The sequence below is a fragment of the Callithrix jacchus genome, chromosome 4 (assembly GCF_049354715.1).
Source record: "Callithrix jacchus isolate 240 chromosome 4, calJac240_pri, whole genome shotgun sequence".
Taxonomy (NCBI): Eukaryota; Metazoa; Chordata; class Mammalia; order Primates; family Cebidae; genus Callithrix; species Callithrix jacchus.
This window is the reverse complement of record NC_133505.1, coordinates 50,071,953-50,095,284: the sequence shown is the minus strand read 5'-3', so window position 1 is coordinate 50,095,284 and position 23,332 is coordinate 50,071,953. Positions and strand designations below refer to the sequence as shown.

General features: G+C 56.5%; 1 protein-coding gene across 14 annotated transcripts in view; it reads right to left on the bottom strand.

Annotated features, from left to right (window-relative positions):
* Positions 1-277: 277 nt before the first annotated feature.
* The window catches only part of FOXP4 (forkhead box P4), a 52,793-nt gene continuing 29,738 nt past the window's right edge, over positions 278-23,332 (bottom strand). For 3 of the 14 annotated variants that reach the window (XM_035295590.3, XM_035295591.3, XM_078370668.1), the window contains 15 exons: positions 22,262-22,357; positions 15,842-15,964; positions 15,211-15,297; positions 13,559-13,706; positions 13,202-13,415; positions 12,823-12,927; positions 11,989-12,076; positions 10,862-10,945; positions 10,550-10,754; positions 10,373-10,449; positions 9,440-9,541; positions 5,763-5,884; positions 3,651-3,717; positions 2,947-3,116; positions 278-2,132 (listed from right to left, as the gene is read on the bottom strand). In XM_035295590.3, the coding sequence (XP_035151481.1) occupies positions 1,985-2,132; positions 2,947-3,116; positions 3,651-3,717; positions 5,763-5,884; positions 9,440-9,541; positions 10,373-10,449; positions 10,550-10,754; positions 10,862-10,945; positions 11,989-12,076; positions 12,823-12,927; positions 13,202-13,415; positions 13,559-13,706; positions 15,211-15,297; positions 15,842-15,964; positions 22,262-22,357 (1,836 nt within the window). In that variant the 3' untranslated portion in view covers positions 278-1,984. Of the gene's footprint in view, positions 2,133-2,946; positions 3,117-3,650; positions 3,718-5,762; positions 5,885-9,439; positions 9,542-10,372; positions 10,450-10,549; positions 10,755-10,861; positions 10,946-11,988; positions 12,077-12,822; positions 12,928-13,201; positions 13,416-13,558; positions 13,707-15,210; positions 15,298-15,841; positions 15,965-21,391; positions 22,361-23,332 lie in introns of those variants that run through there. The other 11 variants (XM_035295595.3, XM_078370669.1, XM_078370670.1 and 8 more) reach the window with 9 other exon arrangements.

Genomic DNA, 23,332 nt, shown 5'->3' with positions numbered 1-23,332 from the left:
ATTGGCACTCTGGAAGAAAACAGGAAAATGACAGACAGCCCTGCTTAAGTGTGGAAGGGACCGGAGGCTCAGGGGAATGGAGGTGGGCGGGCCCTGTCCACACAGCAAGGGCACATGCCCAGGGCCCAGCATGGTGGCTCATTCCATCCATTCACAGAAACTACCCCCACAGCGGCCTTCACATTGCCTCAGCTCTCCTGAGGCTCCCAGAGCAGAGAGATCCTTCAGCTTTAATGCTCCTCCCCTCTCACACCCTGGCGACACACACGGGGCCAGGTGAATAGAGGACGTTTAATATTTCTGTGCTGGTCAAACGGAACACAGGTGGGGAATACACGGGTAGGGGGCAGAGGGCCCCCTGCCTCTCAGGAGGGGTGGCTTGTGAGGGGTGCATGTGGGGGGTTCTTGGGAAATATCCAAGGAGTCTTCTCAGGAAAGGGGCCAGGCCAGGGGTGTTATGAGCATCCGACACACCCAGTCCTTGGCCTTGAGTTGGGGTCCCCCATAGGGGGTCTGTGGAGTCTCACTTTTTTTCCAGCTCTTTTGCTGGAATCCACACTCCCAGCACGACGGGTGACTTGGTCCTAGAGAGGGGTCTGGAGAGCCCCCAGGAAGCAGCCCAGGGGCAGGGAGGAGGGCTCCTGTGCCCACTCCCGAGGGGGTGAGAGCCCACCTGCTCCCCTCCTTCTCCTTCCCCCAGGCTGGGCAGGAGTAGAGGGGAGGGGAGCAGGGCCCCAGCCTCCACTGAGCCCCAGGGCCCTCAGGGTGGGTGGAGGAGGGGTGGAGGGAGAGGGTCTTGGCCACCAACAGACACTGTAAACTTTGGTTTAAAACAATAACTTAAGTGGAGGGAGGGCTTCCAGCCTGGGGCCAGGGCGGGAGACTGGGAGGGCAGGTGCTGGGGAGGTGACAAAGGAAAAAGCCAACAAAAAGTTTTGGTTTTTGCTTCCGGCATAAGAAAGGTCTTTGGTCATCCGTTTAACTGGGGGGAGGGGGGGCAGCGGGGCAGCGCAGGGAAAGGGAGCCAAGGGAGGGTGAGGGAGAATGCAGAGGAAGGGGAGCTGAGGGAGGGTAGGAGGACTGCAGAGGGGCCTGCCGGCTGGATGTGGGTGTGGAGCTGGGGTCCAGCCTGGCATTCCCCTGGGCTCCCGATGGCCCAGGCCCTGCCTGTGGCCTCAGGGGGAGCTTGGCTCCACCTGCAGAAGCACGCCAGGCAGACCTCTGTGGGTGAGACGGGCACTGGGTCTCTTCCTATGGGGTGGCTGGAGGAGCCCCCAGCAAATGAGGGTGGGGGTCGGGGCAGAGGCCTGGCTCAGCCTGGTTCTGTCTCAGGTTGGGGGCAGGGCTGGAGCCAGGTGGGCCAGCTTGCACAGACCCCCACAGGGCACACAGATGGTCCCACCCCAGCAGTGGAGGGGGCCGTTTCTTCCGGGAATGGTCTGGAACTGCAGTTCCTCCACCCAGGCCAGGGCAGGTAGGAGCTAGGGGTGGAGAGTTCTTTCTTCACAGTACGGAAAAGAAGGTGGAAGGCAGAAGGAATTAGGTAAGCAGGGTCTCTGGCCAGAAAACGAGGCCAGAGCCAGGTGCCAGGAGGCCCTGGGTTTGAGAGGGGTGGCTAAGCCCCGCCTGCGGGTCTCCATGGCGCTGAGGGGCCCTGTGGGGAGAGCTGGTGGGGGAGGAGGGCCCTGATGCTGCTGGTGGATGGGGGGAGGTGGTTTCAGATGTGGGGAGGGTCTGAGGAGGGGTCTGAACCCTCCGTGTCCTCTACTGGTCCCAGACCAGGGGTTGTGTCCCTGGGGGTGGGGACTGCCCCTGCCCCTGTGTGTTTTTGTCAGGTCACACTGGGAGCTGCTGGCCCGGGCCTCCCCCATTCTGAGTCCTGGACGTGCCTTGAGGCTTGGGAAGGGCTGTGGAGTGGGGGGAGGTGGGGCCTGGATTCTGGGAGGGAGGGTCTCACCCCAGCCCCTCGGGTCCCTACACGCCCTTAGGACAGTTCTTCTCCCGGCAGCTCCTCCTCCAGGTCCCTGTCTTCCGGAGGCCCTGAGGTGCTGGGGTTGGAGGCGCCCAGGGAAGGCCCGGGCTGCCTGTCTTCCTCTGCCTCTGCTGGCTCCTCCTTCACCTGCACCTGGTGGCTGAGGCAAAAGTATGGCATGGACACTTGGGGGTTCTCCTCTGATCCCCTCGGCCCCCTGCCCCCCAAACTCACCCAGAACTCTGGGGACAGTGGGGTCCCCATAGCCCCCTCCCCAGGATCGGATCAGCACTGAGGCTTCAAAGAAAAGTCAGTGCTGGGGCACAGACTGCTCTGGGTTGGGGAGGAGAAAAAAGGGGCGCAAAGGGGAGATGAGCAAATGGAGGAAGGAGAAGAGAAAGGAGCCAGGCATGGCAGTTCACACCTGTAATCCCAGCAGTTTGCGGGGCTGAGGCCAGTGGATCACCTGAGGTCAGGAGTTCGAGACCAGCCTGGCCAACATGGTGAAACCCTATCTCTACCAAAAATACAAAATTAGCCGGGTGTGGTGGCGCCTGTAATCCCAGGTATGGGGTTGGGGGGCGCTGAAGCAGAATTGCTTGAACCTAGGAGGCAGAGGTTGCAGTGAGCTAAGATCTCACCATTGCACTTTAGCGTGGGTGACAGAGCAAGACTCTGTCTTAAAAAAGAAAGAGAGAGAGAGAGACGAGGAGGAAGAAGAGGAGGAAAAGTAAAAAGGAAGGGGGAAAAGAAGAGGAAGAGGTGGGGAGAGGGGAGAGGGGGTGAGAAGAACAGGCAGGTGGGAGAAGGGAGGGCTGAGAGGGCTGCTGAGGTGAAGGAAGAGAGAGGCCACTTGTCTTGGGGAGAGGCATGGTTGGGGTGGGAGGGAGAACCCCACCCAGAGTGGGAATGAGGCCTCCTCCCTGGTGCTTGAGGGGCGATGGGGTGGGTGGGAGTCTGTGCTGTGTGCTCACCTGTACTGGGGTGGGGAGAGGCGAGGGGGGCTGCTGCTGCCATTGCTGGACAGAGGCTCCAAGGGTGCACCCACGTCATCGTGGCTGAGGGGCAGGAGGCTGCTGGCAGAGCCAGGGTTCAGCATGCCAGGGCTGTTGAGGAGGGGGAAGCTGCTCTCGGCCAGGGCGGCCTGGAGGGCACAGGGTTGGGGCCCGTCAGTGGCTCCACAGGATGGGGCACACCCAGTCAAGTCTGTGCCCTTCCCACCTGCTAAAGAGCCACCTGAGTGTCTGTCTGCTGGCCCCATGGCAGATCTGTCTGGGCACCCCTAAGTCCCAACTCAGCCTTCGAATGAAGCACCCCTACCATGGCTGGAACTCTGACCCCCACCTCCCACCTCCCAGCTTTCCTGGAACCTGGGCCTGGCTTATCCCCTCTCCCAGGGGACAGAGAACACCCAGACTGACAAACCAGGAAAGGGGATGCTACGGGTATGCCAGCCTCCCAGCTCTCTGCCTGCCTTGTCTGAACCCCGCCTTGAAAGCAGAGGTGGAGGCTGGCCTCGAGTTGGGTTATGGCAGAGAGATGGGGTCTTGGGGAGTTTGGGTCTTCACCCTCCTTCCCTCCTCTGGTGAGTCCTCTGCAGGGGAAGATGGGAGTCTCTTGCATGAAAAAGCAAGGAGGTGGGAGATAGAGGTGAGTGGGTGGGCTCTGGGACGGTCACCTGGTAGCTGGCATTAAGTGCTCCATAGCTGAGGCCCGAGATCATATTCTTCACCAGGGTGGGGCTCCTGGAGGACAGAGAAGGCCATCTTTGGCTCACTCATTTTCTTAACTCTTCATTTGCATCCTTTACCCCCATTAAGCAAGGGCCTGTGCTAGGGCAGGGACTGGCGCATTCCTTATCCCCGGAGGCCAGAGCAGATCAGCCACCGTCTCAGAGCCGTGGGTGTGCTTGGTCTGGTTTGGTCCTCACACTGACCTGGCCCTGCAGGAGCAGCCCCTTCACAGTTGGGCGCAGGGAGCTTGGTTCGGGGACCTCCAGGTCTCGGAGCTGGGAAGTGGGAACTGGCATCCATCCCCGCAATGTCTGCTTTCACAGCAAGCCGCCCTCCACCACCCCCATTTTCTCTCTTCAGTCTAGATTTTCCAATGTTTGGCAAGATCTGATCTACAGCCTCGATAGTTCCACATCTGCTCTGCCCACACCGTCTTGCCACCCTGGATTCTGGGACTTGTCAGACATGTACTCAATCTGTCCCCACATGCTCCGTTCAAAAGGCTCCTCTGCGCTGGAAGCTGTTTGGGAGCTGGGACAGGAAAAGCAGTGGCTCAGTGCTGTCCCTCTTCCACAGTGATGACACCATCAGAGAGCTCTCACAGAGCTTAAGGAAATGGCCAAGGGTCACCAAACTGGTGAGAAGCAGAGGTGCAAGTGCAGCCAGGCCTTCTGATGTAACACGGTAATGAGATGTGCCAGAACCTGGCGGCCTGGGGACTGGCCCCTGGGGCATTCACCTGGGATGGCTTCCCTCCATCTTCCAGGCTCCCACCCTGCCTGGGGTACAGAGGCTCCTGCCTGGAGAGCAGGCATCTTTGAGGGGAGCAGATACCCCACACTCCAGAGACATCCATCTAACTTGCTCTCCTCTCCTTACCCAGGGGCTCTGGCCCAAGGGGCATAGCAGGTGGGTGGCTAGGGTGGGGAGAAGGCCAAGGCTGTTATGTGTAAGCCAAATGGGATTCTGACCCTGTTTCCATTTAAACTGTCAGGTGGAGGCTGGGCGCAGTGGCTCATGCCTGTAATCCCAGCACTTTGAGAGGCCAATGCAGGTGGATCACCTGAGGTCAGGAGTTCAAGATCAGCCTGGTCAACATGTGAAATCCCGGCTCTACCAAAAATTAGCTGGCCGTGGTGGTGCGTACCTGTAATTCCAACTTCTCAGGAGGCTGAGGCAAGAGAACCGCTTGAAGCCATGAGGTGGAGGCTGCAGTGAGCCAGGATCACACCACTGCATTCCAGCCCCAGCAACAGAGCAGGACTCCCTCTCAAAAAAAAAAAAAATAATAATAGGCCAGGCATGGTGGTGCACAACTGTAATCCCAACATTTCGGGAGGCCAAGGCGCATGGATCATCTGAACCCAGAAAGTGAAGGTTGCAGTAAGCCTAGATCATACCACTGCACTTCAGCCTGGGCAACATGAGTGAAACTCCATCTCAATAGAAAACCAATAAAATTATAAATAAATAAATAAAATGCCAGGTGGAAAAGCCGAGCACAAAAGACCAGGAGGTCAGCGACCTGGTCCTGAAACCAGCTCTGCCACAAATCTGCTCCGGGGCCTCCCGCCAGCCCCTGGCCCTCACTGGTCCTCCTCTGCCATAAGATAAATTGGTGGGGTCCCTGGGACCTCAGAGGGTATACTCATTCTGATGAGCTGAGGAAGCAGGTACCCTGGGGCTGGCAGCCCCTCACCCAGGGCCCATTGGCCGGCATCTGCCTGTGTGCCAGCTCTGGCCTGGGCTACTTGGGGCCTCTGTCTCTCTTAGCTACCAGGCCTCCTGCTTGACCCCTTCCCTCAGCTATAGTGAGGCCAGAACAAGACATAACTGTCTGCTTTCTGATGATCCATCACTTCCAGATTCCAGCCACCCCCCACCACCTGCCCCGAGCACGAATCTCCTCCGCTCCTTTCTCCCTACACCCCTTCCCCCAGCCAGGAAAAATGTGGTGCACATGGGCACCCTGGAGAGACAGGGGGTGGGGGTGAGCTGGCTCCTGCCCCTCCCCCACCCCCAGCAGGTACACCCCACCCAGCTCTGGAGCCACATACCCTGTCATCTTTGGCGGTCTCCGCTTCTGATACTCCCGCTCGTCTACAGTCCACACGGCACCCTTGACGTTCTCCACACGGACGAAGCACTTGTGCAGGCTGAGGTTGTGACGCACGGCATTCTGTGGGTACAGGGAGGAGGAGCTCAGAAGCAGCTTGCTTGGCCGAGTGCAAACAGGACAGTCCTTGTCCAGTCCCAATTCCCAGGCAGCAGTAGCCCTCCTTCCCCAGCTCAGGGATGAGCAGGGGAGGGGGTGGGCTGGGAGGAGACCTGGCCAAAGGGAAGGCAGGCTGCTACCCTTTCCGTAGAGCCAGGGGCTCCCAGCCTCTTCACCACAAATGACCCATTTTATTAGCTGCCTTCTCTTTCCCTGCCACATGGTGGAAAGTTCTGACTACCAACTAAATGCTATCTAGTTAGTAATAATCTATTCCATCATCTTCATTAATCAAAGACACATGTAACTGTTATTCAGGACTTTGGATCAGCAGCTGATCACATTCAGGCCCCGGGATCTCTGCAACCCTGGATGCTTTATCTCAGGTGCATGCAGAATTTTCACTAAGCTTTTAAAAGTTTGGGAAAGAGCTCACGAACCCTTGCTGCCTTGTTCACTGACCCACAGGAGTCTGGGCGCCGTGCTTTGAGCTGTGGCTCAGAACAGGCAGCTTGTGTTTCGAGAGCAGGAGGTATACAGTAGAGGCCACATACATACTTGTTGAAATAAACAGGGAGAGAGGAGAGTGTGGGTTGACAGCTGAGAGGCAGAAAGAGGAGAGAAAGAGGTAAGTCACCTTGTCCGTCCCACCTCCTCCTGGCGGGATAACTTCAAGAATTGAGGTCATCTGGTTTGTAGGACGCCTGGGTGATGGTGGGGGGGTGCTTGGCCCAATTACCCCCCTCACTGCCTTGGGAGCCCAGACTACGGCCCTAGTCCACCCCTGCGAGTCGTGTCCCTCAGTCCTGCCCCGCACCCTCCTCTCGAAGCTCCCAGTCATCACCACCGCTGCCTGCATCCCTGCCCCTGTTACCTGTCCTCCCTCCCCCGCCTCATACCCATCCTTGTCTCCTCTTTACATTTCTAAATGGGGAAGAAAGCGGGCAGGGCAGGCAGCCCGTGCCCCTGGAGATCCCCTCTCCCTCTCTCCCTTCCAACTCTTGCCACTTGCAACTGGCCCGATTTCATTACCAATTTTAATTTGCCTCTAATTAAATCCTGTGTATTTTTCCGACTCGCTTGCTAATCCACGAGGGAGGCGGGCGGCTGGAGTGGAATCTCTTGGAGCGATAATTACAAAGGGCCTAATCACGCCGGGGCTCCTGCCTCGGAATAAATTTGCCCGCATTACGGGGCTCCAATCCTCCGCTTTGCAAATGAGAATGACCCCAATTTCCGAGGATGGCCTCACCGGGGCTTTTTTCCCTCATTTCGAAGCCTGATTCGTGATGAGAGACTAATTCGTTACGCTGAAACATTAACGGCAATTTAAGGGGTCTGGTGGGGGCTGCGTAAACAAAAGGATGGGCCCACAACACGGGCCTTGGGAGGGGATGGACACAGGGAGGGCCAGCAAGGACCATCAGCTTGGCAGATGGCAGCTCTGTCCCTGGACAGAGCCAGCAGCTGGCTGGGCCCACACTATGCCCGCTCCCAACCCTTCTGCCCTGGTCTGAGGTGGAAAGTATCTCAGGGTGGGAGGCAGCAAAGGTGAAGAAGGAAAAGAAGGAAGCACACATAGTTGGGGAAAGGAGCAGAGATGACCTGAGGGACTGATGAGTGGAAGGTAGAAGTGGAAGGGAAGCAGAGTTGAGTGTAGACAGGACGTATTTCCCAAGTAACATGAATGAATTTGGCTGAAAAGAAACCAGAAGGTCAAAGTGGACCTCAAGCTGGATGGAGTCTGCTGTGCCATGAGGAAGGCTCAGGCAGTGACCTCAAGCAGCAGACGCAGCAGCAGAGCACTGCTAACTGGGGAAAGTCACCGACTTAGTCACTCAATTTCCCCAACCCAGATGGCTTCTTACCTGGCCCTAGACTAGGTGAGGGGAGATGGGAGTGAAGATCTAGGAGGGAGACACACACCACAGAGAAGTCAAAGGCTGGGCTATGCAAGGCCGGCAGGGTTAGAATACCAATATTGGGGTGGCTTCAGCATGGTCACTGAGTGGCTTAAGGAAGTCACCTAAACCAGCTCCTCCTGACCTCAGAAGTAGAGAGAATTAGAAAATTGCAGCAGGGTGGAGCAGGTAAGAGGGAAGGAAGGGAGGGAGGGAGGGAGGAAGGTAGGTGGCTTAGCAGTACTTTGCCCCCAAAGAGGAGGCTGTCTGATGGAAAGGAGGCTCTATATTGCTACTCCTAAAGGCAAAGAATTTATATGCATTATTAAACATTAGGCAATAATTATAATGATTCCTTACATTTGTATAGGACTCTATCATTTATAAAAACCTGGTATCTGAACTGAGTTGGGGGTTGGAGACTGGACCAGGTGGTCCCAAGCAAGCCCTGCTGGCTCAGAAAAAGGGCAGGACTGTGGTTGGCAAAAAATGACATCACTCACAGCCAATTAGAGCAGCTGTCCCAGCCTCCCAGATTCTCCCCCAAGGTTTGGGAATTGCACATGGGGATATGAAAGTCATGATTCAGTCCCTCCTGCTGCACTTAGCACACTCCCAGGGCAAAGGCAGGCAGGCACTGTGCAGACCCCACCAAGTCCTCCTGGGCGCTGGTGGGGAGGAGGGGGTCAGCAACACTTGTTGAACTAGTGGGATTGGAGGAGGTAGCCCATTTAACTGCAGTTTCTACACTGGCCAGCAGGGGGACTCAAGAGCCAGGGATGCAAGTAAGGTTCTGCGATAGGGACTCCCTCCCCGTGTCTAACCTTCCCTGCAGGGGCTAATGCTCTCTTCTTCTTCCCACATCCCTCTACTAATTTAGCGCTTTCTGACCTTGCTGCAAGTGCGCATGCACACACACACACACACACACACACACACACACACACGCCCTCATCTTGACTATAGAAAAATAAATGGCCTAGTGCCCCAGCATCTCTGTGTCCCATTTTTCTAGGGTCCCCCTCTTGCCTGCTTCTGGTCTCCCAGGAAAACTCATGGCTGAAGGTGCTGAAATAACTAATTGGATGGAAACAATTATCTTCCTGCCAGGGATGGCAGAGCTGAGGAGGCCTATGAGTGCCGTCAGTGCCCCAGTGTGTGGTCCACGGCTCTTGGTCCATCCATTTGTCTACACCTGCACCTCCCCAGCCCCACTGCAGGCTTTAGAACATGCACCTTAAGCCAAGGTATCCAGACCTTTAGGGTCTCTGTGAATTCAGCCTAGGCTGAATGTACCAAGCTTGGGCATTACCAACTCCTAGAAGCCCTACTTCATGGGGCTGGCGTCTTTGGGGCCCTTCACCCTAGAGAAGAGGACTGCTTCCCAGAAAGGAGGCAACACCAGGCTGGCAGGAAGGGATCATAAAAAGGAGGTTCTGGAACAACCCACAGCTCCTGTTGAGGGGGGCGTGGGCATGCAGCCCTGGCTGGACTCTGGGGTGGCTGTTCCTACAGAACTAATGGTTTAGGGAACTAATTGTTAGGCAGCCTTGGTCTCCATGGGATATGGAAGGTCCAAGGTGACTGGGGCCCAGAAGGTGGACGGGGCCTGCCTCACCTTCCAGGTGGCAGTGTTTCTGCGGAAATAGGCGAACATCCTGGTGAACCAGTTATAGATCTCATTCAGGGTCAGCTGCCTGTCAGGGGTTTCCAGGATGGCCTGCAAGCAAGAAACAAGCAAAGGAACCATCAGCCTGGGCCTTGAAGGGTCACAGCCCGCTGCCAGTGTCTCTCCCTTCTGCCTGGCCCTGAGCTCACCTTGTGAGAAGACCTGCTCAGATATGTGTGGGTAAAAAGATGGGTGGTAGCTGGTGAGTCCCCTGAGAGGGACAGGCTGGTTACAGCCTGGCCAATGATAAAGGGGGCAGGAGCCTCCAAGGGCTATGTATTTGTACAAAGAGGATTGGAGCTGCTTCTGGAGAAGTACTTGGCCTGCACCGAGAGAGACAGCAGTCAGTCCTGTCTTTCTTGTGAGAGATGTCCACAGGGTGGAGGCTGTTTGACGTCTATCCTGATTTTGGCAAAAGGCACCCTAAGCACAGTGTGTGTGAGAGAATGTGTGCAAGGGTGTGCTTGCCTGTGTGGGGCATCAGGGAGGATGTACGTGTCCATGTATGTTCATGCTTGAGTGTGAATATTACATGAACACTGGTGACATGCAGATCATGGGCTCAAGAGAAAAAAGAGGAAGGAGGCAGACAAGGAGCGACCCTGAGTCTATCATGGGGAGGGTGCGTACACGGAAATGAGTGCATGAATGCCACGGTGGGGGTCAGTAGGAAGAGCAGAGTGTGCACCCTCAGAGACACATGACCCTACGCAGCAGGCTGATGGGGCTCAGCCCGCAGGAGAGACTGCACAGCAGAGAGGAAAGAGAGTGGTGTGAGAGGGAGCCGGAAAGCTACGATACTTGGCCCCAGGACCCTCCTGGAGACAGGGGTGTGGTGGCGGCTGGGGGAGGCACCTTTGTGCCATTCCCAGCCCTGCTCACCTGGCGGATGAGGGAGGCGTAGGTGAAAGGGGGCCTGACGTCGGCGTTCTTGTAGAACTCATGATTCTGGGCCAGCTCTGCGGAGACAGGCAGAGGGTGAGGTAGCCAGACCTGGGGCCCAGCTGGGAAAAACAGCCTCTCTCTGCAGCTGCCCTGCAGCTCCCAGCCTGCCCTTACCTGAGGAGATGGGGGAGCAGAACTTGTCGCTGCTTCTCCGACGGGCTGGGCCCCCACCATGCAGGGAGGCAGAGCCCAGGCCAGGGGGCCGTAGGGGGGTGACAGGGGCTGCGGCCGAAGTCGGGGGGTGCACAAGACCATCTGGGAATGAGTCTGCTGCAGAGACGGTCACCTTGGAGAATGAGGAGCCGGGGACCGGGTTCAGCTGTGAGCAATGGGGAGGGTACTGAGACCAGTGCCCAAGGTGGGGGTCCCGAGGCTCCAGGGGCTGTGGAAGGCTCTGGGAGGCATGGGGAGGGCAGCAGCACTCACCGGCTGGCTGAAGGGCTTGGGCTCCGAGGGCCGCATGTGCAGGTGGGCCATCATGGCCTGCAGCCGCTCGCTCTCCTTGGCGAGCTGTGGAGGGTGGCAAAGGAGGAGGTGAGCGGGAGGCTGAACCCTGGAGGCAGTGACGTCCCACCCCTCCACTACCAGCCCTTCAGAAGGCTGCTGGTTCCCACCCCCATTTGCCTCCTGGCCTCAGAATCCTGGCTCCCTCTGTCCCCTGCTCTAGGGAGGCCTCAGCAATGCTCTGCCCCTCAGGGGCTGCCAGCTCCACGAAGCCTCTCCCTTTCTCCCCTGGACGGTGACCATTTAGGTCCTCCCAGAGTGTCCTGGCTGAGCTTATCCCTGCCTCTACACATTGGGGAGCTTCTTCCTACCCACCCACAGAGGACGGCCACTGTGCCTTGTGCAGTGGCACTTGTGTGTGAGGGCCTCGAATACTGAATGCAGACGCAGGAATGGGTGAATGGCTGACACCCCCTTCATAAACTCAATGGGTCTTTCATGGCCACCCTCTCACAGCAGGGAGCTCTGCTACGTGCCAGAGGGATGGGGTATGCACGGGGTAAGCACGGAGGAGCTGCCCTGAGTTGCCTCCTGGGAACCGTGTGCTACCGAGTGTCCCCTCCCAAGTAAATGGGAGACTCCCTCGGGAGAGCGAGGCTGCCTGGGTTCTAATCCCAGCTCTGCTGCTCACAGGCAAGTTACTTGAGCTCTGTGTGCCTATTTTCTCCATCTGGAAAATGGGGAGAATAATGGTACCCACCACATACGGTTGTTGAGAGGATTCCTTGAGCTATATAAAGTATTTAGTGCAGCACAAAGTAAGTGCTCCGTATGTTAGCAGTTAATATTATTTTTGCTGTTGCTATGTAGAGTGAGTCTCTTCTGGACCTCCCAGCAGAGACGCCCCCAACCTTGGTTTACCCCTCAGAATCCAGCTGTCCTCACCTCACAACCATGGTCATTAGGACCTAGAAAGCATAAGATGGTGGCTTTGACCATAGGACTCTTCCATGAGACCCCCCCAACAGAGCCCACCTAGCAAGTCAGTGCTGTGGGTGGGCAGGGGCTGGAGCCCACCAGGTCCCTCCCCAGCATCCTCCGGGCCACACCTGGATCTCCAGCTGCTGCACCACCTGCATCTGTACCCGGCACTGGGCCGTGCTCCGGTCATCCAGGGCGTGCTCTGTGTTGAGGTGTCTTCAAGGGGAGGGGAGGAGGAGAGAAAGTTGGCTCAGGTTTCCCTGCTGCCGCCATCCTCCCATCCTATCCTCTAATCCCACCCACAGCCTGAAAAGCAGACGGACCAAGAGATACAAAGAAGAGAAAGAGGTGGGGAAATGGGGCAATGGAGGAAGGCTTCTCCCTTCCAGTCAGCCTCCTTTGATGTCTTTGCTAAAATCCCAGCTACAGAGAGATCTAATTGCAAATGAACTAATTAAGTAAACCTCTGACGAAGCGTGAAAACAATTTGTTTGACCCTGATGCTGCAAGGGTCTGAGAGACAGCAGAGTTAATCAGTCAGTGACAGAGCCTGGCATGGCTGTGGCAGCTGGCCGCCTGCTGCCAGCCGCCTGTCTGCCTCCCGTCCTGCCTGTCCTGGGCCCTCAGCCTGTCACTCGCCTTCACTCCCCAGGGCTGAGGCTGGAAGGGAGCTGGGGAGGGTGGGGGGTGGAGAAATGCTTATGTTTGTCCTCTCCTCCTCCTTCTACCCCCACCTTGTGCTGGGGATGGGGTTGGGGGAATGCAGGCCTGGGAATACAGATGGAGTAGGGAGTGGGTGCTCAGCGAGTCTGTCAGGGGCAGAGAAAGAATTAGAGCCCCCTGGAGTGAGGACAGTAGTACAGCTAGTGAGGGCCCCCAGAAGGGGTAAGCTAGTGGGCAGGCTTGGGGGAGGGGCCCTATGGGGAAAGGCTGCCGGGGGAGTGGCTGGGGCTGACACATACTTGATAAACTGGCCCAGGTCTTCACACAGGGTCTCACAGCCTGGCCACTTGCACTCTCCATGACCATACAGGGGGTGGGAGCCGGGGGTCTCCTCGTGGGAAGAGCTGGGAGGACAGCAGGGAGGTGGCGATCAGGAACCTTGAAGACCCCAGTGGCCCTGTGCTCAGCTGAGCTCCAGCTCCCCTGCTGGTGACATTTTTGCCCCTAATACAGGTTTCCCAGAGGCCAAGCACCATCTGTACACCCGGGAGACGGAGTGAACCTCCAGTCCCTAGGCTCCACCCCTCCCTCCCAGTCCCTGTCACAGGGCCAGCCCTCCGGAGCAAGGTCTAGCCCCAGGCAGGGCTTTGGTGCCCCTCCCAGCATGGGCCCCTGTACCTGTCTCTCCGAGATGTGAGCACAGTGGGCTGTCCGTTGGGCAGGGTATGGTGGGAGAGGGGGGGTGAGACCTTAGGGGGGGCGGCGAACGAGGTAGCAGTGGCGGCCGTGCCAGTGAGGTCCAGCCCCTCCTGCTTGACGCTGTCCTCAGCAGGCTGCCCGGGGGCACCCTCACCCTTCCACAGCTGGGGCAGGTCTGTTGGGCAGACAGCTGCTGTGGGAGAGACAGGGGAGGCTGGCAGGGCCCCACGAACACTCGGCTTTCTACCTGGCCCCAGAGAGCAGGGGCTGCCAGCTCTCGGGTACAGGCAGGGCTGTGGGGTTAGGGCTGGGAGGGGAGGAGTGGTGGGCGCTCACCTTGCGGAAGGGTCTGGAGGGGCCCGGAGGCTTGGCTGGGCTGCAGGCTGACCAGCCCCTGCCTCTGCAGGTTGAGCAGGTGCTGCTGCTGCAACTGTTGCATTTGCAGGAGCTGCTGCTGGAAGGCCAGCTGCTTGTTCCCCAGCGCCTGGTGAGGGGCCCGAGGGGGCGGGCAGAGAGGGGTGCCATCAGCTTCAGGCATGCCATCTGGCCCCCACCCTGCAGCCACCCCCTCCCAGGGCCTGTCAGCCCCTGGAGCTGTCGTTGTGGCGTCTGCAGCTGCAGCGTCTCTGCTCCCGGCCCAGCTTCCATAAGGCTGCATGCCTCCTCGCAGTAAACACACGCATGCACGCACGCACGCACGCGCGCAAACACACACAGCCAGACCCAGACACGCAGCACGACGCCTTCCCTCCTCCCTCCTCCCTCCTTCCGCTGCTTCAGCTCCCTGCACCGCAGCTGTGCACGCCTGGGGGGGGGCTTCATCACAATGATCCATGAGCCTGTCAGATTCTGGGGGCCACTCCTGCCTGCCACCCTTCCCACATGCCCGGGGTGCCCCCTTCTGCTCTGGGGAGGGAGTTTTCTCTCCCCCAGCTCTTTTCCTCTCTTGCTTTTTAGATACAGAGAATCAAGGAGTCTGAGCGGGACTCACTGGGACCCAGGCTCGGACAGCAGTCACATCGCTACTGCCCAAGCGCCCTGTGCTCACTGGCTCACCCGCTCTGCCTGCCCCCGCCCATTCAGTTCTTCACACAGGCACTGACAAGTCAGGCTGGTAGCAAGTCTTTTCTGAGTCCCAGGAACCAAGCATGTCCTGGGTGGGTTGAGAAGCAGGTAGGTCTCTGCCTGCCTGCTGGGGGTGGGAAGAATGGGGTAGGGTGGGGGCTGGCTATTCAATACAGAGACACAGGATAAACCCAACCTAGAGATTTAGTGGCCGATAACACAGCAATTACAAGACTGCTGAGGGGGAGAGACTGGGGGTGCTGGAGAATGCCTGGTGTCAGGGCAGCCTTCCGGAAGAGGAAACTTAGAGCTTGCGGCTGTGGTTGGGCAGCAGGAGGGATGCACAGGTCTGGGACCCAGGGGAGAGGGGCCTCCCGGACCTGGTATGAAAACTCGGATGGGGCAGGGGGTGTAGGCTGGGGAACTCTGAGAGGAGACGGAGGGGTGGCTGGAGGGACAGGGCAAGACATGACAAGAAAGGGAAGAAGCTAGGGTAGGCTGAGGTGAGGGGAGGTGGTTTGCTGAGGGACTCAGAGATTCACGGGACAAGGATGGGAGGGCTGAGGTGCTGGGTCATGAAGAAACAACAGGGCAGGAAGATGGCATGACCACAAGGCAGCTGCACATGAGTGTGGCCCGGCAGACGCCACACATGGGGGAGGCATGCACACACCTGTCTACACCCATGTGCACAGAGACAACACAAGGCAAGGAGAGGCAGAACGAATGAGGATGCGGGGAGATGGAGACACACAAGGACCACCATCTCCTTTCCCCGCACGCTGCTCCTTGGTCCCCTCTTCCTCAACCTTTTCTTGATTTTTCTACTATTCCTGCAAGGCAATTCCCTCCTGACTGGCTCTGGACACCCAGCCTCTGGGTAGGAGGTGAGGGTGGTGGTGGGCCCTGCTACAGCCCCTTACCTCTTTGGGCTGCGGTTTCCCAGCTTGCTGCTGGGTGAGGAGCTGCAGGTGGAGTTGCTCCTGCTGCTTCTTGTAGTACTCCTGCAGCTGGGGGTGGGGGAGGATTACCACTGGCAGGGGACTGCTGTCCCCACAACAACCCCAGCCCTGTCCCATCTGGGCTCCTGGGGGCAGGAGAGGGAAGTTTCCCTAAAACATGGCTTGGCTCTCCCTAGTCTGCCTGGAGGGGCCCTGAGCAGGGCCTGGGTGGGGAGGAAGGGGGTAAGGGATGGGTCGGGGGGGTGTTCATTCCCACAGCTCTGAACCCTCCCAGCTTTTGGTGGATCTCCTAAACAGGTCACAGGGGACAAGGTGCCAGATGTTCCAGTACTTTGCCCTTCCCTGCAGTTCAGGAGATAGAATTGGGGCCAGCATGCAGGGAGGGAGGATGGGGAAGTATTGTGGGGGCGGGGCTGCCAGGAGAGATGCCTGACCTTTGACCTCTCCCCACTACCCTAGAGGAATGCAGATCAGTCTAGCCTGAGCAGTCCCTCTGGTTTCTGGGACAGCTTGGGCCCTCTGTGAGGTGTAAACAGGGTGAGAGGAGCCAGGCCAGGCAGAGGAGGAGCAGCTGCCCTGGGGCCAGACTCACCTGCTGGAGCATGAGGGCTTGCTGCTGCTGGAGCAAGGCCTGCAGCTGCGGGGGTGACAGGATCTGCTGCATCTGTTGCGGGGTAAGCATCTGCGGTGACATCATGGCCACTGACACGGGCACCTGCAGGATTTGGCCCATTAGCCCCGTCCCCTTGACTCCACCCCAGGAGGAGGCACCACCCAGGGCCCCACTCACAGCATGGCAGAGTGGCTCCCAGGGAAGCTGCCTGGGTTCCAGTTCTGGCTCTGCTATCTGCTGGCTGTCTCTCTGGACAGTAACTTACCTCCTTGTTGTCCGTTTTGCTTATCTCTAAAATGAAAACAGTGATAGCACCTACCTATTAAGGTTACCATAAAGACTAATCAGTGAATACTTAAGACAAGGCCTGGCACACAGCAAGTGTATATAAAGGTTGGCTATTATCGTAGAACGTGCTGTCCTCAGAGCAGGAAGATTAGGCCCTCGTGACACTGGTCAGTAGAACCCATGTTTTCACTGGTTCCCCCCAGTAATGGGGAAGGGCAGCACACCAGGCCACTCCTAGTCTCACGCAGTCTATTTTGAGACCACTTCCTACAAGGAGGGCCTGGCTGGGAGGGCAGCCTACAGCATGAAGAGGATTCAAAACGTGGCCCACCTGACACACCTGCCTGGAAGGCACACACAGTGGCCAGAGCTGAAGCCCACGGAGTAGTCTTGGAGTCATCCTGATCCTGATGTGTGTGCATGTGCGGAGCTATGTCTATTGTGGGGTGGAAAGAACGGTAGGGAGGGAGTTAGCAGGGCAGGCTTCGGCTGCTAGCTCTGCACTGAACTTGCTGTGTGATTCTAGCAAGCCGCTTGCTCCCTCTTATGTTTCAGTTTCCTCAAACATAAAACATCAGAGATTGGGCTGTAAGAGATAATTCCTTCTAGGCTGGAACATTCAGGATTCTCAAAGTGGAACAGCTTTCTGCCTCTTGCCCTGGCTCAGGCCTTTATAGAAGGCCCAAAGAATCCAGCGAGAGGGACAAGATTCAGAGAAAAGCAATGAAATTGTTCTCTTCCCAGCCCCACCTCCCCTGAAACCCCCAGGCTTGTGCAGTCGTGGCCAGGCAGGTCTACGCAGCTATGTTGTCTTGTTCCTGTGTTAGCAGGACAGGTGCCCTGATGGGGCTGTCTGCCGCCCCTCCACTCTGGGACCCCATGCATACATCCTCTAATCTCCTCTCTCACTCCTAAGCACTAGCAGAGTCCCTGGCACACAGCAGGTACTCACTGTTTGCCCTCCTGAGCTGAAATGCCTTTCCCAGCTCCTCAGAGGCCCCTTTCCCAGCCCTGGGGCAGGAAGGGAAGGGTACAGGGCTCACCCAGCCAGGGAGGAGTGCTGTGCAGGGACTTGTCCTAGGCTGTGACAGGTTAGGTCCTCAGGGGACCCTCCCCCAAGCCTCGGCCCCACCTGTGGGGCAGAGGAGGAGGAGGTGGTTCTCTTTTCAATCCCTGGCAGGCGCAGGACTCAGCCTTGAACCACCCCTTAAGCCATGGATTAGGAAATCCCCAAGCAGAGAAGCAACCAGGGAGGTACAGTGAATCCAAGGAGGTCGGGGAATCCCACTGCTCCCAACACCCACACTGACCCCCACTAGCAGCTACCCCTGCCCTGGACTTTACTCCTTTATCCCAGCCCATCTCTATCCACAGGGCCCCAGGACAGGTAACACCTAGCTCTTTAGTCATGGATATACCATGTGAATGAAGGCTCTAAGGAACCTCTAGGCCAGAGGGGGATGTGCCCATAGGAGTGTTTTTCTTTTTTTTAACCTCATTTTTAACCAGTGAGGAGATCAGAAAAGTCTGGCAGCCTTAAGTGGCAGGGTTGGGATTCAAGCGCAGGTCTGCATACTCCATGGCTCCCAGGGTTTTCACATCCTAAGCTGCCTGCCCCACCCCAGGGCAGGTTTTGAGAAGGGTTAGGGAGAGCATGGCATGTGGAGGTGGGAGCTCCAGAGGCTGAGGGGGCTGATGAGGCTGAGATCCCAAAGGCTAACTTCCTGCTCTACAGTGGTGTCATCCCAGAAGGAGTCTCTGGAAAGCCAGGCGGCAGGGGTGGATGAGGAGGCCTGGGGTTGGAGGCAAACAATGGTATAGACCCAACTCCAGAGCCAGCCCCTAAGTCTGTTGTTGGGAGTTCCAGAGGCAGCTGGGGAGGCTGCTCAAAGAAGGTGGGTTTTGGCATCCAAAGACATGGAACAAGTACCACGGACTGTCCTTTCTTTCCTCCTCCCGGGTGGGGGTCGGGGGGTTTGCCCAAGAAAGAGAGGCATCCTGGTGGGGGTGAACTCAGAGCCCTAGATTTCTGAGTCTGGTGACCTTGGTTTTTGTCCCTGATATTTACTAGTCTTGAAATCCCAAGCCTCACTTTCCCTGTCAGCTAACTGGGATTTGGGGCACCTGCCCTCCCCACATCATTAGAGGATGTTGCTGACTGCTTATTACGTGCCAGGCACAGCACCTGGCTAAGACCTTTATATGTTTATCTCAGGGAATCTTCACGGCAACCATGTGAGGATGGTACCATCATCGTTACCATTTCACAGATGAGATGGGGAAACTGAGGCCCAGGGAGGTTCAATAACCTGTCCCAACCCCGACCCTGAAGGGACAGTGGGAGTAGGGGTGAAAGTGACTTGCATGCCATTAAATCCTATATAAATGTGAAGAAAATAACTTTTTAAAACATTCTGTAGTTTTCCTTTCCCCTCTTTCTCTCGTCCCCTGGTGGGCCTTAAGGGTGCTGCTAGACGAAAGTCACTGAGGACCAAGGCACCAGGCCACTCAGTCTCACTGCTGCTATAGCTCAACTAGAGACGAACACGGTCTGCAACAGGAGGGACTGAGACCAGACACTCCGAAGATCTTCCCAGGCACCAGGACTGTGAGTCACTGACAGGGGAATTTGAAAAAAGGTTCGAAAAAAGGATGTGGCCTTTCCTTCCTTGGGCCTTTCTTCCTTGGAAGCAGGGGAATGGAAAAGATGACCTTGGAAGGCCTTCTTGGCACTTGCTGCTCCTGCCACTTGGATGAGCAGCAGCCTCTGGAGGCTGCTACCGAGATCTGGAGAGATTATACGGCGTGCACTCCTCTCGAGGTGGCCCAGTGGGGTCACAAAGGGTTGGGGAAGTAGCTGCCGCATGCTGATCTCCCGAGCTAGTTGACCTCATCCACCTCTCCCCATGCACCTTGGGGGTCTGAGAACTGAACTGAGCTCCTCTGGTGTCCCTGCCGGCCCTTCACCAGACTCAGATGCCTCAGGATGGGTGTTCTGCAGCTAGCAGGCTCAGCAGGGCCCAAGAGTCACCATCTGGAGAGGGGCAGCTAAGTGCTTACTGAAGCCCTGGCAGGGTAAGCCCTGGGCTAAATGCTGGCAGCTGCCTCTAGCCCCTCCCTCAGGGACCTGGCACCCACCATGAATACAGTGTGCTCCGCTGGATGGCCTGATTGAAAGGAACAGGGAGAGTGCCTAACATACAGGAAGCTTATTTGAGGGCTGAGGGTGGGAATTAATGCAATTTGGAGCCAGGGTCAAGGACCCAAATTCAGCCTTAAGTATGGAGTCCCTGTGAGTTGGGGACAATGTGGGGAAATCAGGCCAGAGCTTGGTTTGGCTTAAACTGTCTTGCAAATGACCAAAAGGAAGTCCTCAAACTAATTCTGGGCTGGAGCTGCAGCAAGGAAAGACAGCAGTGAGCTATAAAGAAGAACTTCTGGAAATGCCAGATGGGGATGGACGAAGCCAAGGCCCCAGCCACCTCTGCCCCCACCATGCCCCCAACTCCCAGCCACCTGTGCGGCCTTCTATCATGGGCCTCTCCCTGGTGGGGCCCAGGCCTGGAAGGAGGGCTCCTCACTAGGCTGGAGCTGGAGACCTGATACAGTTTTGGAAACTCTTCTGAAGCTGGTTTTGGAGGAGAGGGGTGGTGAATGTGTCTGGGAGGTGCGTGGGCAGAAAATCCTGCTGGGGAGCAGAGCAGTGTTCTGTGGGGACCCTTGGGAAAGGAGCTGCCTTTGATCTCCCTTCATTATCCACTGCACTCAGGCTCAAGATGCACTCCTCTGCTCAGGTGAGGAGCACAGCCCTTGCTCTCCCCAGACCCTCACCAGTCTTGAGCTCACAGGAGAGCATTTCAAGGCCCTGGGCCCTACTTAAGGACAAGGATCCCACCTCTTTGGAGATAATAAACTTAGGAATAGGGGCAGAAGGCAAGGAAGGTATCCAGGATTGGAGGAGAAATAGAGGGATCAATATAGTTGGGGAATCCAGGCTCCTGGGGAGGCATAGCTCCATGGCCTCAAGAACCCCCAACTCCCCCAGACCCTGAGAACCATCTGGCCCAGGCTTCTGCACCTGGGAAATACTGGCATTATTACTGTGCCAAGCACAAGGGATCGTCACAATGCAGAGATTAAAAGTGTGAGTTCTGGAGCTACTGGGTTCAAATCCTCCCTCTGTCCTCTATTTGTTGTATGCTTTAGATAAGTTTCTTCATTTCTCTGGACCTCAGTTTCCTCATCTGCAAGATGGGACTGGAATAGTAGCTCTCCCATAGGACTGTGAGGATAGATGAGACATCTTCAAAGTGCTTAGTGTCTACTTCATGGTAAGCGCTCTGTAAATGTCAGCTGTTTAGTTTGGGATGTAGTCAGGAAGTATTTGCGGAATGAATGAATGAATGAATGAATGAATCAATCAATCAATCAATCAATTTTGGGAAGGTAATGAGACAAGGAGAGAGAAGGCCTGAGAAAAGGGTCATTTTATCTGTCTTTCTGACCCTGAACGAGACCTCTAGGCCTCTCTCATTTTAGAGGGAGGGAGTTTCCTAAGGAAGATTCCATAGTCTCCCTTCCTCTCTCAATTATTTCAGATCTGTGACACTTAATCCTCATCTGAGAAGTCCTTCTGGATGTCCGATCCCAGTCCCTTCCATGACCATCAAGCTCCTTCCCTCCTGCACTGGGTCAGCAGGCCCTTTCTGGTTTGAGGGAACACTCCTTCCTGTTCTAAGCTGGGCCCAGGGTGGGGATGATTCAGAGTGGAAGCCCGAGGACCACTTCAGACCCTGGGAGTGTATGTGGGGGTCACTAATTTAAAGAGAACCAATTCTGACCAGCATGTGTATGAGAACCTTTTCAGTCATCCAGATGAGATCATTCTCTTCCTCCCTTTACTGACTTTCCAGATTGTGTCTTCCCCTCCTCCACCCCAGGCCATGCCCCCCTCTTTGCCCAGCTCCTCCCTGTGAGGGTTGTCTCCTTAGGGTCCAAATTTTTAAAAGAGGGTTACTGCTAAGGCTGCACATCTGTTGGGCACCTTGAACTTTTTCCAAACATAGACTTGTTTTATATAAAACCCAGACTTTGTCAGAGAACTGGAATCTCCACCCAGGACAAAGCCTGGTCCTGGGTCCTTCTCTAAGCACCCTGCACTCACCCCATGCTCCTCCTTACTTCCCTCAGCACCCAGCCCAGACTCCAGAGCACCTCCGGCTCAGGACCAACCATGCTCACCCTTCCTTCTTTAGATAAACTTCCTTTCAAAGCCTGGCTTAATCCTTTCCCCAATTCTGAGCCTCCTTCTGCTGGGGGAGGGGTGGGGGGTAGCAGGGATGCTGGGCGGCTGGGCAGAGGGGGAGGGGAGTGGCTGCCCGAGTAGTGACCCCACCCGGACTCAGACTGCAATTCTCCCAAGTTCTTTGTGACACAAAAGGTAAACAGAAGGCCTGGCTCCCCCACCCCCCTGCCCACCCCCCACAGATCTCTCCTTCCCCAGCCAGCCAGATGGGCTGGCAAGCTGGGGGGAAGGGAGAAGGGGAAAAAAGGGCAGATTGTGCAAAGGAAAACAAAAGAGACAGAGAGACATCAAGAGACAGGAAGCATGGAGAGACTGCGAGAGAGTTGGTGGGTGAGGGGAAAGGGGGGAGGATAAGGGAAGGGGGAGATTTGGTGACGAGACAGCCAGCAACAGAGATCCCCTGGGAGAGGCTGAGACCCAGACAAGGGAACAGAGAGGGACAGAGGGAGTGACCTACAGGGATGCAGAAACAGAAACAGGAGAAGTGACCGAGAGAGACCGAGGGGAACAGGGAGGGGAGAGGAAACAGTGAGAGGTACAAACAGGCAGGGAGAGCTGCAGACAAACTTTGAGTGACAGGGACGAAGAGGCCAAGCTGGCGGAAGGTCTGGCTGATCAGGTGGAGATGAGAGAAAGTGGAAGTCTTTCTGCCCAACCCCTGCAGTGACTGTATGTGCTTTGAAAACTTGCCCACATTTTGGCATTGGGCCTGGCAAGAGCAGTTCGCCAACGGGTCCTCGCCCTCCCTCTGCGCCAGGCCCACTCTCCAGCCCAGCCCAGAGCCAGCAGGGTGCTCTCCTCCTCACCTGCACAGCAGAGGCAGACTGTTTGCTGTCATTGTTCCCTGGGGAGCTCAGGCCCGAGGCCTGCTGCAGCAGGAACTGCCGGGCCACCTGGAGAGCCTGCAAGACAGGGGCTGAGTCAGCAATGGCCTGGGAGGCTGGGTGGGATCCAGGGATTAGGGCGTGTTTGGGGCAGTAAGCAGGAGCTCAGGGTAAGGTGGAAGGTCTCAGGGGTAAGAGGGTCACCGGTCCATAAGTGCTTGGGGTAAGGGCAGTAGGAGTCACTGAGAAGAGCAGTCAGGGTTCAGGAATCAGAGCCTCTAAGCCATCCTGGGACCCAGTGAAGTTTTGTTAGGACTCAATGGGGGCAGCAAATGAAAGGGCCCAATAGTCAAAAAAGGGCTCTAGAGGAAAGTAAAGGGGGTGGACTTAGGGCATTAGTAAATCAGAACTATTTGTTGAGCATCTATTATGGGTCAGGCACTGTTTAGGAAAGAGCTTATTTAATCTTTCAAGGCTATGAGGTAGGGATTACTGTCCCATTTTGCAGATGAGGAAACAGAGTCTCCAGAAGGTTAAGTAATTTACCCAAGATCATACAGCTAGGAGGTATCAGAGCCAGGATTTGAGTCCAGGAAGCCTGGCTCCAAGGCCAACTGCCTTACTGGGTAGTCAGTCTGTGAGGGGGTAGGGGTGGGGGGTGGGGGCTAAAAAAGTAGGATTCACCATAGAGCCAGAGCACACAGTTGGGAGGATGAAGGAAGAGCCCTGGGGTCAGTGGCACAAGGTCTGAGTACCATGTGACTTTCTGAGTTCAAGGATTGTACATGCATGGTGCTGGAGGAATTAGATCAAGTTCTGAAAGGTGAAATATCAATAGAGATGCATGGATTATGGTCGTCTGGACTTGGTGGCCACAGTGGCTTAGACTGAACTGAGCCAGAGGGGTCAGGAGTAGGAGGCATATAGAGACTGCAAGAGGAATGGCTCTAGTGGGTCAGCGTGACACTCAAGGAGTAGGAGGGGCCTGGGAGGTAAACTGATGGGCAGAGATGTCTGGTGGGAGTGAGAAGTCAGGAGGGCCCAGGAAATTAT